Source organism: Eretmochelys imbricata, chromosome 5 (genome assembly GCF_965152235.1).
Source record: "Eretmochelys imbricata isolate rEreImb1 chromosome 5, rEreImb1.hap1, whole genome shotgun sequence".
In the NCBI taxonomy this organism is placed as follows: Eukaryota; Metazoa; Chordata; order Testudines; family Cheloniidae; genus Eretmochelys; species Eretmochelys imbricata.
The window spans coordinates 15,587,741-15,610,439 of record NC_135576.1 but is presented as its reverse complement, the minus strand read 5'-3'; the positions used below and the strand labels follow the sequence as shown (position 1 = coordinate 15,610,439).

The 22,699-nt window shown below is 44.5% G+C and overlaps 1 protein-coding gene across 4 annotated transcripts in view; it reads left to right on the top strand.

Annotated features, from left to right (window-relative positions):
- The window catches only part of DYM (dymeclin), a 382,693-nt gene that overhangs the window by 74,785 nt on the left and 285,209 nt on the right, over positions 1–22,699 (top strand). For all 4 annotated transcript variants that reach the window (XR_013346107.1, XM_077816663.1, XM_077816662.1 and 1 more), the window contains one exon: positions 2,328–2,400. Coding sequence is in view for 3 of the 4 variants with exons in the window: in XM_077816663.1 (XP_077672789.1) it covers positions 2,328–2,400 (73 nt within the window). In the remaining variant the exon portion in view is untranslated. The remainder of the gene's footprint in view (positions 1–2,327; positions 2,401–22,699) is intronic.

Here is a 22,699-nt window from a genome sequence, read left to right as displayed (position 1 = left end):
TTTTAGCGGCATGGCTGTTGCGGCACAGCGTGTCGCTAAAAGGTGCATAGTGTAGACAAAGCCTTAGAGTGATGGGAGAAACTTCAGTTTAGGGGGTTTTAGTTTTGGACCATGATGTGATCTTACTCTGTTCATTTTTATTTATATGTAATCTTTTTTTACAGGCATCCAGAGCATTTAATCAAATAAAAATAAATATATACAATTATGTAACTGGAATCCTTGAAAGTCCTTTGCCCCTCGTTCTCTATGTATAACTGGGTCTATCACCTTACATTTTAACTGGAGACTATGAATCCTAAGGATCTACATTATGCATCTACTGTTTGGCACTCCTACGCCCACTCTCCATATTGTGGCAAAGCGCCATGATAGCCAGCTTTCCCTTCTTGTGGTTCTGCTGACTGCGTAAGGATACTTCATGGTCTATTGCATAGTAGGCTTGTGGGAGACTGTAACGGGTACTCTTTTGCTGCTCTGGTGCCTCCTAGTGGCCCATATGGGGATTAGCTTGCCGCATGGTCCGACGCCCCTTCCTTATTCAGCTTGTTGTCCCACTCACTTGCTCCATGGTGTCTCTCATGCTCCCAAAGGTGCAGCACTTTCCTCTTTGTGGCTTAGCCTTCTAGCCAAGTCACATTGAAGTTGCCCTCCCTTCCGGGGTATTATCAAAGTCTTCTTCCAAACTGTCCCTGGCAGTCCCCAGATCGGCTGCCCCTAGCATGCCACTCCCCCAGTGTAGAGGAACCTGGGCCCATCCTCTACACCGGGTTCCAGTACCGGAACCCTCCACACAGAAGCTTGGGTCTCTGTTCTGCCCGCCCTTGCTGCTCCTTCACTGGACTGCTTCCTACTCTGCCTATTACAGGCTCCTACTCTCTCCCCTTGAATCCCCTTGAGTGTGACTGTTTCTCCCCAGGTGAGCTTCATTCCTAGTTAAGCCTCATTTGCATCCTAGCTCTGCTCCAGATGCAGCCTCTGGCTAATTGGCCTCTGTTGCCTCAATTAACCCCTCCAGGGTTAGTGTACGGTGGATGCCCCATCAAAGAGACACAGTATTTGTTGGTTTGCTGCCAGGGTCCAAGTGTTTGGTTTGTTACGGTAAACGACTGTACAAACTTGCCATGGCAGTACTGGCTTGCCTTATGGGGTCACTGTGAGGTCAAATTTGCCACCCCTCCCCCAATATTGATAAATAAGCATTTACAAACCTTAAGTCAAAAGGCTTATAAACCAGAATTCCCTCCGTTGTGTGCAGTCCTAACATTGTATTGCGCTAGTGCAAGAAAACATGAAAGCAAAATAGTCTTGATTTATAATTCCCAGAAAACAGATATTGTAAGGCCAATGCACCCCTGCCATAAAATTAAAATACAGTTGCCTAAAAAGGTTCACCAAGCAGATACTCCTTACCTTTAAACTAGAAAATATATTAACCAGAGATTAAATCAAACCTGAATTAATATCCACAAACACCAACCTTCATCAGAATCCTCAACACCAAAAGCCCATAGGAGGTGATGGATCTTTTAACATGCCCTGAAGGGCCATTGAGATTCAAAGGGGAGAAATGAGTAGTAATTGATGGTTCACAAGAAAAAGTGAAACTGACCACTCATCTTAATCACCCAAACTGAGTGAAATCAAACCGTTAGTAAGAGGTGGATGTTTAAGCACTCAGGAGTCAGGTTGACTGGACATAATTTTTAATTAGCTCAGGCTTTTAGTGTTCTTTGGCTCAGGGACAGTCTTAATTCTTGGTTTGTTCAGGGCCTAGCATAATGACATCCTGGTCCATGACTGAAACTCATGCAAACTACAATAATACACATAAATAACAACTAGTTGCCACTGAGGCCTAGTTTGCCCACAGGTTTTGTACCATTGATATCAGTTAGGGATGTGATCTTTCTCCTGAAATACTTGTACCAGTACAGCTCCTGGTGTAGATGCAATTATCAGTATAAATATAAAGGTTCCTTATACCACAATAGCTTATTAACCTTCCCTACAGAAATAACCGTATTGGTATAAGGCACCTTTATTCAAACATAACTGTGGCCAGACTAGGGGAGACTGGGAGTTGTACATCTTTGACTGCACCAGCATGGTTAGTGTGTAGACAAGGCACCAAGTGCTTTGAGCTTAACAGTGATATTGGCATACTCCCTCTCACATTAACATTATATCATTTTATTTGCCTGGTTGCTCCCATGCTAGTAATTTGATACCTAACTTTAAAAAGTTTCAGTATGAGTTGAATCTGTAGTTTCTTTTCATATGTTTGAAATTCCAGAGACAAAGAGTGTCCTTTTATTCTGTTTCAGGAGTGGAATGTGAAGACCTTATAGAAGAGTTGCTGTGTTGCCTCATTCAGCTCATTGTTGAAATTCCCCTTCTGTAAGTGCTTTTGACAGGGATTTCTGTTTGAAACTTGGGATTTGTACTCTGTGGAGGGAATGTGTTCCTCATAATTTCCAAGTTTACTGTGCAAAAAAGAATTATTTTATTTGAGCATTAGCCAATTGCAAGATCATCATGTCTCATATAAATAGTGATATATTGTCCTCTGGATCTGATCTAAGTATTTTACTGCCCTAGATAAACTGCGGGCATGCAGCCCTCCTCAGTCCATCTGTTCTGCCCTGTCCCATTTTACTTTGTAGTTTCATTTCTGACCCTGCACAGTACCTCTGGGAGTACACAGAAAGCACAGCTACTACATTCTGAAAAGGTGCTATGTGCTTGGGAACAGCGGCACTCACTGTTATGGTGCGGACAGGGGTGAGACTCAGCATCATTCCCCTTCAGGTGAAGGCTGCTGTTACTATAGGTGCTAACCTGAAACTCCTGCGTGACAGAATTGTAATTGTGCCTGCCTGCAGCACAGGGACACAACAATGTGTGAGAGAACGGCTTCTTGCCTCCTGTACTTATGCAGGGTTCTGGGTTTTTAAATTAAAAATTATGTTGCTCTTTTTAATCTAAAAGGTAATGGTGATAAGCTCTATTTCCAAACTACAGTTGAATTGAAATCTGAATAATAAAGAAATTATTGGGCAGACTGTTTCTACAGATCTCCAGAAATCCAACAGATTTGGTACCATGTTTATGTGATACTGCATTTTCACAGTTTCTACCATGTAAAAAATGTACATTGATTACCTGTTCATCTGGGAGATGTGCCTGGAAACATTCTTCACTAGGGGCTGTCTTTTTGTTCTGTGTTTGTACAGTGCCTAGCACAATGGGGTACTAGTCCAGGACTGGGACTTCTAGGCACTAGGATAATACAAATAATAGGTTCTTTATCTTCTAACCTCATTTTTATGGAATGGTACTTGCTTTCTTTTATTTGAAATAATGTGTTCCCCACACCAGTCTCTCTTAATTTTAAACTTCATTTCTCCAGTATAAATTTTAACAAGGCAGCTTTGGTCAACATTAACTTTTCATGTGTTTGATCACCTGGTAGCTTGTGCCTAAAATACGTATTGCCCAAACTGAAATGTAGTCAATTCTGAAAGAACTTCAGTGGAATCCATGTTTCTAACTTTTCTCAGATTATCTGTTGCTGTATGCATTTCACTTCATTGTTGCAGACTCGGGGCTCGTCTCTACTACTGGGTCGACCTAAGTTACACTACTCCAGCTACGTGAATAACATAGCTGGAGTCGACTTACCCCGCTGTCTTCACTATGCAGAGTTGATGTGAGGCGCTCGCCTGTTGACTTCCCTTACTCTTCTCTGAGAGCTGGAGTACTGGGCTCGACCAGAGAGCGCTCTACCATCGATTTAGCGGGTATTCACTAGGTCCGCTAAATCGATCCCTGCTGCAGCGTCGATCTCCCCATAGTGGAGACCAGCCCTCCTTGTTTACATTGCTAATTGTGCTTCTGATTGGAAAGCTGACAAATCTGTTTGCTTATTTGTTTATCTGTTTGATAAAGATACAACTGTTTTTGAAATATTGTGCTCATTAAATAGAATTCTGTCAGCGTTACACCAGTGTTTTGGGCTGTCACTGTTTCATGAATTAATGGTATGATTTAGAGTGTCAGTCTGCAGAGCAAAGAGGCATTGTCAATGCTTCCTGAAACTGTTACACTTTTTTTGTTCAGAACAAATTAGAGGAAATACTAAGAGGTGAAAGGGCTGAGACACATGGAGGCATTCATAAGTCCTGTATCTTTTTGTTGGAAGGCAGTCCACTATCATATACTGTGTGGAGCCCAATGTCATATATTCTGTCATTCTAGTTGTAAACATATTCTACAGCCAAAGTTGACTTAACCCTTTTCAACAGTTGGACCCTAGTGTCAGCGTCTCCACCTTTTCTGTGAATATACCTGTTCGGTATAGTAGTTGTTGAAAGCCACAATCACACCAGCAGCAATATAGGAAGAAACATGTAGTGGGTTGATGGAGTCTTTACATACTTTATAAAAAACACTTAGCTCTGTGGGAATAGGGTTGCCAGGTGTCTGGTTTCAACTGGAATACCTGGTCGAAAAGGGACCCTGGCAGCTCTGGTCAGCATTGCTGACTGGGCCGTTAAAGGTCCAGTTGGTGTGGGGCTGGCAGATTCCCTACCCAGCTCCATGCGGCTCCCGGAAAGCAGCTGGCATGTCCCTCTGGCTCCTAGGCATAGGGGTGGCTACAAGGGAAACCGTGATCGCTCTGCAGCTCCCATTGGCTGGGAACTGCGGCCAGTGGGAGCTGCGGGGGCAATGCACAGAGACACCTGGCCACGCCTCTGCCTAGGATCCAGAGAGACATGCTGGCTACTTCCTGGGAGCTGCCTGAGGTACGCGCTGCCTGGAGCCTGCACCCCTCACCCCCTCCTACACCCCAGCCCTAAGCCCCCTCCCACACCCAAACTCCCTTCCGGCATCCGCACCCCCTCCTGCACCCCTGTCCCAGCCCAGAGTCCCCTCCTGCACCCTGAACCACTCATTTCTGCCCCCACCCCAGAGCCCACTCCCCCAGCCTAGAGCTTGTACTCCCTTCCACACCCCAACCCCCTGCCTCAGCCTGGAGCTCCCACACTCTGAACTCCTTGGCCTTCCCCCTAACCCCCTCCTGAACCCCAGACCTCTCATCCCCAGCCCCACCCCAGAGCCCACAACCCCAGCTGGAGCCTCATTCCTCTGCTGCACCCCAACCCCCTGCCCCAGCCCAGAGCCCCCTCCTGCACCCTGCACCCCTCATTTATGGCCCCACCCCAGAGCCTGCACCCCCAGCCTAGAGCCCATACTCCCTCCCACACCCCAACCCCCTCCTCAGCCCAGACCCCCTCCCACACTCCGAACCCTTTGGCCAAACCCCAGAGCCCACACCCCCAGCTGGAGCCCTCACCTCCTCCTGCACCCCAAGCCCAGAGCCCCCTCCTGCACCCTGAACCCCTCATTTCTGGCCCCACCCTGGAGCCTGCACCCCCTCCCGTACCCCAACTCCGTGCTCCAAGCTGGTGAAAATGAGATAGTGAAGGTGGGGGAGAGCGAGCGATGGAGTGAGTGGGAGGAGGGCCTCGGAGAAGGGGTGGGTCAGGGGCAGGACCTTGGGGAAGGGGTGGGGCAGCCGGAAGGTTGTTCGGTTTTGTGTGATTAGAAAGTTGGCAACATTGTGGGAAACATTATAGTTTAGTTTTTCTTTAGCTATATCTTCACTGCAATTAAAAATCAGTGACTGGGCCAAGTCAGCTGACTTGGCTCGCAGTGCTGTTTAATAGAGGTGTAGATGTTTGAGCTCTGGGACCCTCCCACCTCACAGGAGACTGGAGTCACGGCTCCAGGCTGAGCTCAAATGTCTACACTGCAGTTAAACAGCCCCTTAGCCTAAGTCCCATGAGCTCGAGTCAGCTGGCGTGAGCCAACTACAGGTGTCTAATTGGAGTATAAACTTACATTTTTTATGTTCGTACTCTTGACTCTGTGAGTAATACACATGCAAAATATTTATATAGATCACAGGTTCTCAAACTTTTTTTTGCTGAGACCGCCCCCACCTTAAAAATATTTCAGGTGGTGGCAACCCCCTGCCCCCATACCATGCCACCCTTACTTTGCCACTGCTAGCGGTGGTGGCGCTGCCTTTAGAGCTGGGCACCCAGCCAGCAGCTGCTGCTCTCCGGCCGCCCAGCTCTGAAGGCAGTGCAGATGTAAGGGTGGCAATGCCGCCCTACAATAGCCTTGTGACCCCCTTGTGGTCAGGACCTACTATTTGAAATGCCGAGCTAGATTTTTTTTTTTTTAGCCAAAATATTCCTAAGGTAGTATGTTAAGATGCTGACAGTTTTGACACATCTTAAGTACAAATATGGATACTTAAGAAAACGTTCATTTTGCTTACCTTTAACAATGTAAAACTGCTCCAGCCAACAAGTTCTTTCGCGGGTCATTTGGTGGAGGGGACTACATGGAAAACTGCTCCCTCTAGTACACAATAAAAAAAAATCCTCATTGAGGATTTGCTCTTAGTTTAGTCTTTTCAAATTCAACTGTTGCTGAAGGTTGTCTTCCTAGTAGCTATAACATCATCCAGAGAGGGCTCAGAACTGCAAACTCTGTTGTGCTGTTTTTCAGAAAGATGTGGTAGTGTTGAAAGGTTGTTTTTTTGTTTTTTTTTTTTTTTTTTTTTTTGGATTATGGTAACTTCAGATTTTTATCCAGCTCATCAAGTTCTTTGGCAGTTAAATTTTTCTCTACCTGCAAGTCAGATTTACCAAATCAATTTTTTCCTTATTTTGGGCATAAAAGGTGTTTAATTATTGCCTTGACAGAAATAAGTCTAGAAAATCCACAAATTTGTATGTGAATTTTGGAAGGTCAAGCCGTTTCAGTACAGAGGTTGTCTAAATCGACTAAGTTACATGTTCAGACTTAATGTGACTTGCCTGGCTTTCCAATAGCAGAGGACTTGGGGCCCATTCCACTACAAGGTGGGCAGCTTCTGCAACTTGTATTATTAGTGTCTCTGTAGTTGTGGTCTGTAAACCTGCTCTTGGATTTGAAGTCTCACTTCCATAGACCATCAGTATTCCAATGGGGAGTTCAGATTGGAAGCTCTGCTCAGTAGAGCATCCATTAGTAGTCATCAGTATACCTCCAGAGGACTGTCACTGCTAGCTGTTGCCCTACTCGGGGGTTCTGAATAGGCAATTTCATGAAGAAAAGGTTACTTACCAGTAACTGCTCTCTGAATATATCCCTTCTTTAGATCCTTACTTATACTGCATTCCTCCCCTTAGTAAAAGGTTTTAATGACCTGTCTTGGAGAAGCTGACGGATAGTTATATAGTAGCCTCCTTGTGTCCAGAATGCAGAACGGGAGTAACATTTTCATGTCCCCCAGCTGCTTTACTGCTTAAATGGTTCTATGGCTATCCTGGCAGGACATTTGACTCCTACAGAGGCAGTACATTCCACGCAGTTACTGGAAAGTAACTGTTTTCTCTGTGACTGCATTTCAGTGTGTTATTGCAAATTATCTCTTGGAGAACACATTATTCAGTAGAGAACCAGCCTGTTGTGAATGGAGCTGTTCAAACTCCATTACAGAGCAGAGAGAATACTTGAATTACAGACCATGGTGAAATTATGATTGTAAGATAAACTGGGGAAGACTTCTTCACAGAGGTTCAATCTCAGGTATCCCAGAGAGCTTCAGTTTGAATCGGATGTAGATGACTGAACAGACACTCTGGGGGCATGTAGGAGAGGAGTCTGAAAATTGCAATGGACAGCATAGCCTCCCAATTTTTTGGATCTATTTATTTGTTTAGAAAGTTTTTACAGGTTTACAAATCATTGCCATGTATCGGTCAGAGACAAAAAGATAATCATTAGAACCGTGAGTTTTTGTTTAGAGAAATGTTATACAATAATATAATCATCAGAGCTCTCTACTTAAGGTGTTATCTACTTATAGAGTGAGCCTCTTTAAGCTACAAGAATGTGATGTTTCTGGTGATTTTAGTAAATTGAGTGAAACTTCTGATTACACATTTATCAAACCAACCATATCTATCAAATGTAAATATTCAAAAACATTGGAGAGTTGTGCTGGGTTTTGGTGCAGGCAAATGTACTGAGCATTGAGTAAATGGTAACAAATATCTATTTGTCCTCTATTTTGGTGGATACATAATTGGTATTTTAATTTTTCCATAACTTACTATAGTTTTATTAACCATTCCTCTATGACTGGACTTTTTCCAGTAGTCTAGCAGCTGCTAGCAGATAAGAGATGAATTCTCTGTTTCTTTTTGTGTGACCATTTATACCAGGAAGCCCCAAGAGGATTAGAAAAAGATCATTTGGAATAGATAGCCAACAGTTTGTAATATTTGGTTATGAATTGCATTCCAATACTCTCTCTAATAACTGGACGTCCACCATACGTACATGGAATCTCCTCCTTCACAACAGTTTCTCCAGCGTTTATCCCCCTTAAATCTATATATATACTTTTTAACGTGACTAGTATGAAGTACCATTGAAACAGTATCTTAAAAACATTTTCTGTGATCACGCTACAGATTGAGGTTGCTGGTCTTCTTTGCCACATAAAATCCCATTCCTCTGGGGTAATTTGTCTATGCAGATCCTTTTTCTAGGGTGTTATATATGACCATTTTTTGTTAAGAAATTTGTATGCAAATATTGATATGAATTAGTTCTTTTGTTTCCTAATTGACCGGACACCACCGCTTCTATTAAAGTTAGCTTTCTGTATAAAACAACTTTCTAGAAAGTTAAGAGCCATAATGCCTAACTTAAAGATACTGACACCATGGTAGGAGTGGGCCAGTTAAAGTTAATTTTGATTTCTAAATAATTTAGAAAAGCTTTTTTTCAGCCTAGCCTAGTATTAATAACATATGTGCTCCAGCAAAAGACAAAACAGAAATCTAGAACAACCTCCTACTCTCAAGTATACAAACACCTCCCACAAAATGTAAATGAAGAAACAAAATGTCTTGAGCCTTGTCTGGAAAGGATCCAGAGACATATTCTGGGATATATGATGGGAGAACATTTCAGTGTTGTAGCCATGGATGGAGGAAGCCCCATTTTCTTGAAATTAGTGTCTACCTGAGGACTGCTTGCTGCCCGGTGCCTCATCATGGAAGTTGCCATCAGCTGGGTTGGAGCAGGTGACATATGGATCATATGACAGCAGCCTATATTATTTAAGGCTTACTAATGAGACCTTGAATTACCCTTGCTGAATAATAGGCAGCCAGTGTCATTCACAAAATGCTAAGTGGAAAAGCTTTTAACATTTAAAACTTTTAATTTTAAAACATGAATATGGCCTAAAGAACATTATTGCTCTTTAAAAATCAGCATTGTGTAATCCCAGTAAAAGACAAGTTATTGTTCAACGCTGTTTGATTTATGGATGCCTCAGGTGTGTTGCAGATACTGGTCTTCCTTTGGTGGTCTTGTTACTATGCGCACCCAAAGGTGTGCATTAACAAGTATTACTACACTGGCCATTGTATAATACTGCTCAAATATGTCATCCAATATGCTTTGTGTAGCAACTGTTACTAACATTTTGTTGTAAGATGGAGTTCCAAAAACGTTAAATTATAGAGGCATCTTTCAGCAGCTTGTTAGGAATTGGTGTACGTAACAGAACATCTGGTTATTATTAGTACATTTTCACTTCATTAAGAACTATAAATACATGTTGGGAAAAGAATGAAATACTCTGATCCAGTTACACCATTGTTAAGCAGCACCCTGTAGTGCCCACTGTAGGTTAGCGAACATTTCCATTACATTCCGTTATTTTCTGTAGTTTTAAAAAAAACCTGCTGTTGGCTAAAATCTTCCAAATTTGAAAATAATTAGGACCATTTTCAATTTAATAAGATTTTACTGGTTTAAGATGCTCTTTGCATTTCCTGGAATTTAAAAATGAAATGTAGCAGCTGCAGGTTCACAGTGTGATCTAGATATAGTAACTTTTGAGAGAGATATTGCAAAATTATAGTGTGTATAATAGCATTTATATAGCACTTTATAATTTCATGGCACTGTAAAAAAACAAAACAAAACCCATAAATACATAATGAAAATTACAATTCCTTTTTTCTTTTTTTCCTCAGTAATCGTATGAAAGGGAGGAAGCTAAGCTTTTTTTCCCCTCCTTTACATTTTGAAAAGGTTGCTATATTGGATGCTAGTTTTGGTACTCTCCAAAAATAATTTAAAGACTTCCATTTAGATAGAGAACTACTTAGGAGACTTTACCAATGTCATGGTAGTTGTAGTATTTGAGAATTGTTTGACTATAACCCTTTATTTAGGAAAATCTATCTTAATTATAAAGGGAAAAAATCCTCCTAGTCAGTCTCATCTTTGAATATAACCGAAATGTCCAAATCATGAGACAGTTAGATTGTTCAGAACACAACCATCAGCACGCTGATTTCAAACCTCCTTCCCAGGTCACCATGGTTTAGTGATAACCTACTATAAAAACAGATAGCAAAAAGCTAGAATGTTGGTGGTGGTGGTCTGGTGATTAATGTGTAAGACATTTCTGTGGTGGTGTGTCACAGGCTTGACTGGCCCTTTAAGGAAAGCTGGGCTTAACCTTGCCTGTGACCTAGCAGCTATCTCAGGTGTACCGGTGATCTAACAATGTACTGATAGTTACTGATCCCAGCTGAGTGTGTAGGAGCTTAATTATGATGCCAGATCTCAGCTTCAAGGGATGAGAGTGAGGACAACTTAAAAAAAGCTTTATGCTCAATAAATTTGTTAGTCTCTAAGGTGCCACAAGTACTCCTTTTCTTTTTGCGGATACAGATTAACACGGCTGCTACTCTGAAACCTGTCATTCAGAATTCAGTTTCCTTTTGTAGTAACTTTAATGTGTGATCATATATGGCTAGGTATTTAGGCATTTGTCTTAAGTCTTCTCTTACATAAATGACAATATCTCAGATTTGGTTACAGCTAACGTTTTCAGGAAAACCTGTGTTGTTGGTGTGAAGGATCAGCTGAAGCATTAAAAAAATGCTTATATAGGGTTTTAATGAAATCCTCTCTTACCTGTTTTTACCAGGATGAGATAGTTTATTGCCCAGATGGAAAAACTGAGGTACAGGAAGGCTGAGATTTGTGCCCACCACACAAGGAGCCAGAGATGATCTGGGAATAGAACTCATAAATCTTGATTCCCAATTCACTGACCTGTTCATTAGATGCACTCCCTTCCTATCTATGGAGATGGGAGAACTAGATGGGAATATTTCCTGTTCTTTCATTTGAGAGAGAGTAGTAGAAAAGGCCAGTGGGTGCCATTTGCTTTCAATTCATATTTCTTGAGTGCATGTTTTAGAAATTTCCCAAATCTTTCAAGTCAGTTATAACTAGTGTAGTGTATTTCTTGACTGCCACCGTGTGCATTTTTGCCATCATTGGGTATAAATTTGGAAGTGATTCCAAGAGGAAATATTATGTTCACTTTGACCTATTGTACTTACATTCAGAGTCCAATGATCAGATACTCTACTTCTTTTCAGTGTTCAAAACTGATCTATTCTCTGTGGTGACTTTTCTTTCACCTTTCTTGTGGGCCCCGAGGAAGCATTCTAATAAAACCTGGTTCCTGTATGATTTGAAACTTTTTGTGTGACTCAGCCCTTTTGGCAACCATCCTTAATTAGAAAATTAGTTACATTTTAACCTTTTGATACTTATAGGAACCTGAATTGGCATGGTGAAAGTTCAAGAAAATAATTAAAAGGTGGGAAGCGGAGAGAGAGAGTTTGGTTCTTCTTCGAGTGATATCCCTATGGGTATTCCACTGTAGGCATGGCAACCCCTGCACCTGGGATTGGAGATCTTCCTCAGCAGTGCCCATCGGACCGCAAATGCACACCTCCCCCCTCCCATGCTGTGAGTGGGATGTATATATAGTGCTGTGCAGTCTGTGCAGTCCAGTTCCTTCTCTACCGCCTTGTGGATGGAATCCACAGCAGAGTCTACTTCTCCTATTTCCTCAGTAGTTAGTGCCTTCCACGTTAGATGTCATGTAGTTAGTATTTTCTTCTTTCTTTTTCTTCTACTCTAAAAAAACAACCACCCCCAGTTTTTTGTTTTTCTTTACCTTTACAGTTATTTCATAGCTTAGGTTTCATTTCCCCCCGGCCCTTCACGACTGGGAAGCTTTTTTTCCTTCACCCTTCTGCCTCAGTCCCCCGGGCTTAAGAGGCATATCTTTTGTGGGGCCACCTTCCCAGTAATGGATGGCCACTTGCATTGTATTTGCTGTCTTGGAGAGGGACATGTTTCACAAAAATGTTCACTGCCATGGTCAGGGCCAGAAATGACTGGGGCATTTGCTTAAAACTTCTCATCATGGGGAAATCACTGGGGCCTGCATCAGACCTGGGCCCGGACTCTCTTCCTATGAGGCCCTCACGTTCTGCCAGGTTGAGGAATGAGGATCAGAAGACGAAGAGAAAGTTGTCCCTTTCTTGCTCGGGTGAGAAGAAACAGGCTCCCACCTCACATTTTGAGGCACAGCCCACCAGAACACCATCACCTGCAAGGTCAGTTGCCTCAACAGCATCTGACAGGGGACACAGCTCTAGGGCCCACCCAAGTACCTCTGGTATCAGAATATAGAAACAGTAACCAGGCAGCCTAACCAGGCAGCCCTCGGCACAGTCAATCACATCTGGAGATCTAGACAGGCTGATTGCAGGAGCTATGGCACCAGCATTCTTTTCGGCACCGAGCAAGCCCTTGCTGCCAGTCAAATCTCTGGCTCCCTCTACTGACACCTTAGGGGAATACACCACTCCTTTGGCACCAAGTCATACATTGGAACCAATGGTCTTTTCCCCCACTCCAGTAGACTTTAGATACTCAAAAGACCTTCTGATATCAGACACTCCTGAGTCACTTCTTCGGCGTGACCTCCCCCCACTCTCCAGGCTCACAACACTCCTCCCTTTCTCCCCCACGGAGGACACATCCCTTCCCCAGCGATGAGGAGGAAGACCAGGAGGAGGAAGCTCCTCCTACATTACATTTCTTTTCCTCTTCACCTGATGAGGCTATCATACCTCCACTCCCTACATCTGCCAAAAATTTCGGACATTTTCAAGACTTGTTCTGCAGGATTGCAGATTCCCTGCAGATTCCTTTGGAGGAAGTCAAGGATAAGCAGCATTAAACTGCTTGATATTCTCCACACTTCTTCTTCTTCTTCCAAGATCTCTCTACCAATCAGTGAAGCTCTTCTCAACCCTGCAAAAGTTCTCTGGCAGACCCCGGCATCCATCCCTATGACTTGCAAATGCACCAACAAAAAGTACTGCATTCCAGCGAAAGATGCTGAATTTCTATTCTCGCACCCTACCCCAAATTCTCTGGTGGTCAATACGGTGCAAGAGAGAGGCCACCATTACCAATCCTGTGCGAAAAGCCTTTGCCTGAGTTGTCCTGAACAGACTTGAGACCATTGCAGGCAGAATCTATCCTGAATCATAATGCGGCTTCAGAGCTGAAAGCTTTACTATTGACATGATCTTCTTGCTGAGACAGCTACAAGAGAAATGCAGAGAACAAAAAAAGCCCCTCTATATAGCCTTCATCGATCTCACAAAGCCTTTGACTTTGTCAGTAGAAGTGGACTATTCACACTTCTAGAAAAGATTGGATGTCCCCCAAGCTCTTAAGCATGATTCAATCCTTCCATGAAAACATGCATGGCACCGTCCAACATGACGGCTCAGTGTCTGGGGCTTTCCAGATTTGTAGTGGAGTTAAGCAAGGTTGTGTATTTGCCGCAGCTGTTTGGGATCTTCTTTTCCCTGCTACTGAAACAAGCTTTTGGTTCATCAACTGAGGGAATTTGCTTGCACACAAGATCTCATGGAAAGCTGTTCAATCTTACGAGACTCAGATCTAAAACCAAGACTCGGGAGGCCCTTATCCAACACCTCCTCTTTGCTGATGATGCAGCAGTGACAACCCACACAGAAGCTCATCTTCAAAGCCTAATGGACAGTTTTTCCAAAGCCTGCCAAATCTTTGGGCTTACTATAAACCTAAAAAAGACTAACATAATGTGCCAAGGAGTTGAGGAAGCATCCTCCATCAAGATCAACAACTATGAACTTGAAGTGGTGAATGAGTTTATGTACCTGGGGTCCACTATCACAGTCAACCTTTCACTTGAAACAGAACTCAACATCCGCATTGGAAAAGCTGCCACAACAATGTCTAGACTGAACAAGAGGGTATGGCAAAACAACAAACTAACAGAACGCACAAAGATCTGTGAATATTGTACATGTGTTATCAGCACGTTTTTGTATGGGAGCGAAATATGGACTTATACTCTCATCAGGAAAAGAGGCTCAACAGCTTTCATAGGCATAGCTTTTGTCTAATCTTTGGAATCTCCTGGAGGGACAGAATCACCAACACTGAGGTGCTCAAACGGGCCAGCAATACTCATCATGCAAACACTCCTCAAACAGAGATACCGTCACTGGCTTGGGCATGTGTGCCAAATGAATGATGGGTGCATTCCAAAAGACATCCTCTACAGCAAATTGGCATCTGGAAAAAGATCCAAAGGACGCCCAAAATTGCATTTCAAGGATGTGTGCAAGTGAGACTTCAAAGAAGTGGAGATGGATGTGGACAAATGGGAAGATCAGATTCAAGACCGCAGCCTTTGGAAACAAGAGCTTAACAGAGGTCTCCGGAGTTATGAGAGGAAGCCGTCCAGCTTAGCGGAGGAGAAAAGAGCTCGCAGAAGGCAGAGCCTAAGGGCTCGAAACATCACCTTTAAATGTGACAGATGCGGCAGAGACTGTCTCACTCAAGTGGGTCTCTTCAGCCATGTTTGCGGCTGCCATAAAATCAACTGAGTAAATTCTTTATCTCTCAGGGGTGCATACCCATGGTCTCTCAAGACTGAAGGATTCCTATACTAGAGTCATCATGGCCCGATCCATTGCAACTCCTGTGGTCATAAGGTGTGCATCATGGCTCCATCCACGGGTATTCCTAAAGAGGTCCAAACCACCTGCGGAAGACTTACCTTTTGAGGGACAAAAACTGTTCTTGGAGCACATGGATGATTCCCTGCACTCCCTTTAAGACTCCTGAGCTACACTCCGATCGCTTGGCACCTACAGGCCTGTGCCAAAGAGACGTCTGGGAAAGTACTATTTCCCCTCTCGCTCCCAACCACTGCAATATACTCCTCAATGGCATTATGACTTCAGCGCCGTAAACAAAGGCCTCTCTCTAAAGTACACCCACTCCTCAGGGGCTACCTCTCATGCACCCGCACCGAAGCAACAATGTTGAAGGTGTGGTCAAAGCACCGAGAAGCCTCTCCCTCTTTGACGTCCCAACAGTTTGGTGACCGACTAGCTCAGTTTCTCCCATCATAGAGACTAATTACCTTGGACACATGGGTTCTAGAGGTAATCAAGGAAGGATATTTCATCCCCTTCCTATCTATCCTGCTCTGCCAGACCCTCTCTCCATCTTTCTTCAGGGACCCTTCTCATGAATTCATTCTATGGAGAGAAATAAATAATCTTCTGCAGCTGGGAGCCATAGAACCAGTCCCTTTCCAACACGGGGGATAGGTTTTCTACTCCCATTGTTTCCTCATCGAGAAGAAAGCTGGTGACTCATCCTGGACCTTTGCAATCTAAACAAGTTTGTCAAACTGCAATATTTCAAGATTGTTAGCCTCTCTCTATTATCCCAACACTGGAACAGGGGGTCTGGTTCTTGGCCCTCAGCTTCCAAAACACTTACTTCCATATCGCAATACACCCTGCCCACAGACAATTTCTCAATTTGTCATGGGCGATGACCACTACCAGTAGAAGGTGTTGCCTTTTGGTCTATTCATAGCCCCTTGGGTATTCTCCAAGGTCCTGGCAATAGTCACTGTCTACCTAAGGAAACAAGGTGTCGTCATCTTTCCATACTTGGACAACTGTCTCCTCAAGGCCCCATCTGAAACCGATGCTCTCCGAGCCATCCACATAACAATGGACCTGTTTATGAAGCTAGGCCCCCTCATGAACCTAGAAAAGTCCTCTTTAACACCAGTACAAGACCTTTAACACCAGTACAAGAATTCATTGGCAGAGAATTGGGCATCATACAAGCCAGAACCTTCCTACCACCTCACAGATTCTCAGCGATACTAGATCTGATATCCAACGTATGGGTCTGCCCTGAGATCTCTGCAAGAATGTGCCTCCAACTTCTAGGCCACGTGGCAGCAGCCACTTTTGTAGTGAGGCATATAAGACAGCACAAGCTATGTCTTCAGGCATGGCTTCGCACAGTATATCTCCCCCCACAAACACAGCCTCCACAAAATCTTATCCATGCCGATGAGTCAAGGACTTACTACTTTGGTGGACACAGCCCAACAATGTTTGTGTCGGAGTTCCTTTCCTACAACCATCACCAATTATGATCCTAACCACCAATGCCTCCCTAATCATTTGGGGAGCACATCTACACGAACACACAGTGCTGGGCAGATGGTCATCTACCAAATCCACCTTACACATCAACCTCCTAGAGCTATGAGTGGTCTGCAGTGCCTGCTGATTTTTCCTACCTCTTCTCATACCATAAGAGTGATGACGGACAATCTCACCTGCATGTATTACATTAAGAGGCAGGGCGCAGCAAAGTCCCACTCTTTATGCTCGAAGGTGATCAAACTATGCGACTGGTGTGTCCATAACAACATCTCCATTTCAGCCGCATAGCTCCCGGGATAAGCGAGCAGTTCAACCCATATTCAACCAATGGGGCCATCCCACCATAGATCTCTTTGCCACTCAACACAATGCCCACTGCCCTCAATTCTGTTCCAGGGCGGGACTGGGGCGCAGATTGCTTGAAGACTCATTCCTCATAACCTGACATGCACCATTCCTTTATGCCTTCCCTCTCTTTCCCTTCCTATTCCAAATACTTTGCAAAATACAGAAGGACAGAGCTCATGTCATACTAATAGCTCCAACATGGCCACGAAAGGTCTGGTATACTTACCTTCTATGCATGATCGTATACTGACTGATTTCTTTTCATGTATCGCCGTGTCTCCTCTCACAATACACAGGATGCATCCTCCATCCCAATCGACAGATGCTCCACCTCAAAGTCTGGCTCCTCTGTGCTTCCAGGATCTGGAAATAACCTGCTCAGACACAGTCAAACAGATACTTTTGAATAGCAGGTGTGACACAACCAGAGACACTTACATTTATAAGTGAACTAGATTCACTGCTGGTGCACCTCAGACCAGGTTGTTGCAGTGCACTCTTTGTTGCCACTTATTCTTGACTACATTCTACACTTTAAACAGTCAGGATTAGTCAATAGCTCTATTAGGATACCCTTGGTGGCAATCACAACCTTTTACTCCTACATTGACAGCCACTCAATCTTCGCACACCCACTCATGAAGCACTTCTTGCAGGGTATTCAAAATCTTATCTTCATATACCAGAGCTGATCCCAGCCTGGGACCCCAACCTAGTCTTACATTCTCTGACTAAGCCCCTGAATGAACCAATGGCAACCTGTTCTTGTGTACACCTATCAGTGAAAATGGCCTTTCTTGTCGCCATTACTTCTGCTAGATGGTTGGGCGAAATTGCGGCCCTCATGGCATCTCCACCATACACAGTGTTTTATAAAGACAAAGTTACACTATGCCCACACCCAAGATTCTCATCTAAGGTCCCAATATAATTTCATCTAAATCAACCAATAACACCTCCCTTGCTTCTTGCCTCACAGTAATCAACAGGAGACAGCTCTACACACCCTAGACATGAGGCGTGCATTCTCCTTGGACAGGACTAAACCCTTCCAGAAATCGCCACGATTATTCCTCTCCACAACCAAAAGATCCATAGGCACTGCTATATCTAAACAACACCTCTCTTAATGCATCTCACAGTGTATACGTTTATCTTATGAACTCCACGATAGACAACCTGCTACTTCAATCAGAACACATTCCACAGGATTGTTATCTACATTGATTGCCTTTCTTAATAATGTCCCCAATGATGACATTTGTAAGGCTGCCACCTAGGCATCGACAGGCACTTTCACCCATGACTACACTATTACACATGATGTCTATCCTCAGCAGTACGTGTCGGTCCGAAGCCCCAGCCTTCCAATTAGAGGCACTGCTTTATAGTCACCTACAGTGGAGCACCCATAGGGACATCACTTGAAGAAGAGAGAGTTACTCACCTGTGCAGTAACTGAAGTTCTTCGAAATGTGTGTTCCTACCCGTCTTCCTCCCCTCTTCTTTGGAGCTGAAAACATAAGCTCTGCAGCAGAAAAGGAACTGGGCGTGGTCGGACTGCACAGCGCTATATATACGTCCTGCGCATAGCAAGGGAGGTGTGCATGTGTGGTCCAACGAGCACTGCTTGTGACCATCGGGAGACGCATCTCAAAGAACCTCAGTTACTGCACAGGGTGAGTAATCCTTTCTTATGGAGGGAAAAAACCAAAACACAACAACAAACCCATAACACAGGAGGAAGCCAGAGTCTGGAATATAATGTGTAACTTAATTAGCCAGATGTGCTGTGTGTATGAACTGACTGCCTCATGTTTTTTACCTTTTCTGTGTGCACTCAAGATTTTCTTTGAAAAGTTAGAAAAGATTGCTGCTAGAGTCTTTTGGGGCTTTAGAAAGACTTGAGTTAAGAACTCGCCCTCAGGACAGGCAGGCATTGGGCTCTCAAACTTCAAGCAGTGTTACTGAGCAGGTAACTTAAGAACAGCATCTTGGAATAATGGAAAACAGGGTTTTCATTGGATTTAGGAGAAAAGGTTTAATTTAGATAGTCTGCCCATGCTCTTCTGCAAGCTGAAAGTAAGGAACATACACTTAAACATCCCTTAATTATGACAATGCTGGGGATATAGGCTTGAATAAAAAAGAACATGGGAATAAGACATAAAATAACTCCAGTTACTGAATTTTACCAGTTTTGCTTCTGAACAATTAAATAATATGAAAAGAAGCTTTTTAGAAAGTGGCATAATATATTACGCTAACATCTTACAAATTTTTTTTTTTAAAGTCTGACTAATATAAGAAAGAGGAAGGGACTTCCTAATTTCTCCTCAAACTTGTATTTCCACTTATGTAGTTTTGCCACTGGAAAAAAACCCGCTAATTCATGGAATAAATGACTTGGGGTATGTCTACATTATGAAATTAAGTTGATTTTATAGAAGTCGATTTCTAGAAATCTATTTTATACAGTCGATTGCGTACATCCCAACTAAGCGCATTAAGTCAGTGGAGTGTGTCCTCAATACCGTGGCTAGCATTGACTTACAGAGCCGTGCACTGTGGGTAGCTATCCCACAGTTCCCGCAGTTTCCGCTGCCCATTGGAATGTTGGGTTAAGCTCCCAATGCCTGATGAGGCAAAAACATTGTCGAGGGTGGTTTTGGGTACATGTCGTCAGTCGCCCCTCCTTCCCTCTGTGAAAGCAACGGCAGACGATTGTTTCGCGCCTTTTTTCCTGGGTTACCCAGACGCCATACCAGGGCAAGCATGGAGCCCACTCAGCCCACCGCTGCTGTTGTAAGCATTGTAAACACCTTGCGCTTTATCCTGGAGTATGTGCAGAACAGGGCTAAGAGACGCCAACACGAGGATGATTGTGATGAGGACATGGACACAGACATTCCTGAAAGCACGGGCTGTGGCAATTGGGACATCATGGTGGCAGTGGGGCTGGTTGGTACAGTGGAACGCCGATTCTGGGCCCGGCAAACAAGCACAGACTGGTGGAACTGCATAGTGTTGCAGGTATGGGATGATTCACAGTGGCTGCGAAACTTTCGCATGGGTGAGGCCACTTTCCTTGAACTTTGTGAGTTGCTTTCCCCCCACCCTGAAGCGCAGGAATACCAAGATGAGAGTTGCCCTGACAGTTGAGAAGCGAGTGGCGATAGCCCTGTGGAAGCTTGCAACGCCTGACTGCTACCGGTCAGTTGGGAATCAATTTGGAGTGGGCAAGTCTACTGTGGGGACTGCTGTGATCCAAGAAGCCAATGCAATCACTGACATTCTGTTACCAAGGGTAGTGACTCTGGCAAATGTGCAGGTCATAGTGGATGGCTTTGCAGCAGTGGGGTTCCCTAACTGTGGTGGGGCTATAGACGGACCCTATCTTGGCACCGGACCACCTTGCCAACCAGTATATAAACCGCAAAGGGTACTTCTCAATGGTGCTGCAAGCACTGGTGGATCACAAGGGACGTTTCACTGACATCAATGTGGGATGGCTGGGAAAGGTGCATGACACTCGCATCTTTCGGAACTCAGGGCTGTTCGAGCAGTTGCAAGAAGGGACTTACTTTCCAGACCAGAAAATTACCTTTAGGAATGCTGAAATACCAATAGTTATCCTTGGGGACCCAGCCTACCCCTTGGTCTCCTGGCTCATGAAGCCGTACACAGGCAGCCTGGACAGTAGTAAGGAGCAGTTCAGCTATAGGCTGAGCAGTGCAGAATGGTGGTAGAATGTGCCTTTGGACTTTTAAAAGCTCGCTGGTGCTGTTTGCTGACGAGGTTAGGCCTCAGTGCAACCAACATTCCCACTGTTATTGCTGCTTGCTGTGTGCTCCATAATATCTGTGAGAATAAGGGGGAGATGTTTATGGCTGGGTGGCAGGTTGAGGCAAATGGCCTGGCGGCCAATTTTGAGCAGCCAGACACCAGGCCGAATAGAAGAGCACAGCTAGGCACACTGTATCAGAGAGGCTTTAAAAAACAGTTTCATGACTGGCCAGGCTCCAGTGTGACAGCTGTGTGTGTTACTCGTTGCTGCAAACCCGCCCCCTTTGTTGATTTTAATTCCCTGTAAGCCAACCACCCTCCCCCCTTCAATCACAGCTGGCAAAGGAAATAAAGTGACTATTGTTTTGAAACCATGCATTCTTTCTTTATTAATTTAAAAAAAAGAAGTGAGATAACTGACAAGATAGCCTGGGTGGGGTGTGGTGTGGGAGGAGGGAAGGACAAGGCTACATTGCTTATTGAGCCACACTACCAATCAAAACTGTTTGAATGACAGCCTTCTGTTGCTTGGGCCATCCTCTGGAGTGGAGTGGCTGGGTGCCCTGGGTGGGGGAGGGGGGGCGGCATGCGTTCTTGGGTGTCTGGGTGAGAAGGATATGGAACTTGGGGAGGAGGGCAGGCAGTTATACAATGGATGCAGCGGGGGTCTGTGCTCTTGTTGGTTTTCCTGCAGCTCCAACATATTCTTCATCATGTCCATTTGCTCCCCCATTAGCTTCAGAATCACCTCCTGCCTCTACTCTTCGCACTCACTTAATGCTTTTCTGGCCTCTGCCACTGAATGCCTCCATGCATTAAGCTGTGCCCTACCAGTGCGGGAGGACTGCATGAACTCGGAAAACATGTAATCGCGAGTGCAGTTTTTTTTGCATTCTAATCTGCAATAAACTCAGGGACGGAGATGATGGAGGGAGTACAGAAACATTTGCACCTGGGGGGAGATAAAAAGGGAGAGTAAAATTTAAGATGATACATTTCTGAGAACAAAGGGGAGACTCTTTCCAAAGAAATCAAGCAATTCACAGCACTTGTGCTTTAGGTACAAGGTCGCATTTTGCCTTTTATATTGAGCGCCTGCCGGTATGGTGACACATTTCACACGGCTGGGCAACAGAATTTGGTTTCCAGACAGCCATGGTAAGTGTTTTGGTATGCAGGGTTGGCTTCTTCCTCCTTCATAACGTGTGGGAATGGTTTCAAACTGCAGCACCATCCTTTCCCATAGCAAGCAATGCCGGTTGGGTTTCACATTTGAAAGAAGGAGCTGCGGTTTTAGGGTGGATGTGCAGCACACACCTTCCCCCACCCCACCGCGTGGCTATTCTCCAGGATGATCCCTTTTAGCTAAGCGCAAACAACCCAGCCTGACCGGGGTCCTTTTACTGTTCTCTTACAAAAATTCCCCTATTTCAACCAGGTGACCATGAATTATATAACTCTCCTGAGATAAAGACTGACTGTTGCTTGAATGCAACCAAAACCCAGGACCATTCGCTGCCATGCTTTGTGTTGCAGTGATTCCAGACTACTTGCTACTGGCTTGCTGTGGTAGAGTGTCCTACCGTGGAGGACAAAATAAGGCAGCCCTCCCCAGAAACCTTCTGCAAAGGCTTTCAGAGTACCTCCAGGAGAGTTTCATGGAGATGTCCCTGGAGGATTCCTGCTCCATCCCCAGACATGTTAACAGACTTTTCCAATAGCTGTAGTGGCCGCTAATGCATCTGAATTCTTCAGGGCAAATCAAACATTAAACACTATTGCTTTTAAACCTTGTACTGTAGTTACAAATGTGCACTCACCAGAGGTGCCTTCTCTGGCTTCAGGGTTGGGGATCCCGCCTTGGGAGTGTATTGGCTCCAGGGTGATAAAAAGGGCCTGGCTGCTGGGGAGAACGGATTCACTGCTTGCCTGCTGTGCATTCTCCTCCTCCTCTTCCTCCTCCCTGTTGTGTGAGACTCCCCCATTGGAGGTGTCCTCGGACAGTGGTGGGGTAGTGGTGGGGTTCCCCCTTAGAATGCCATGCAGCTGATCAT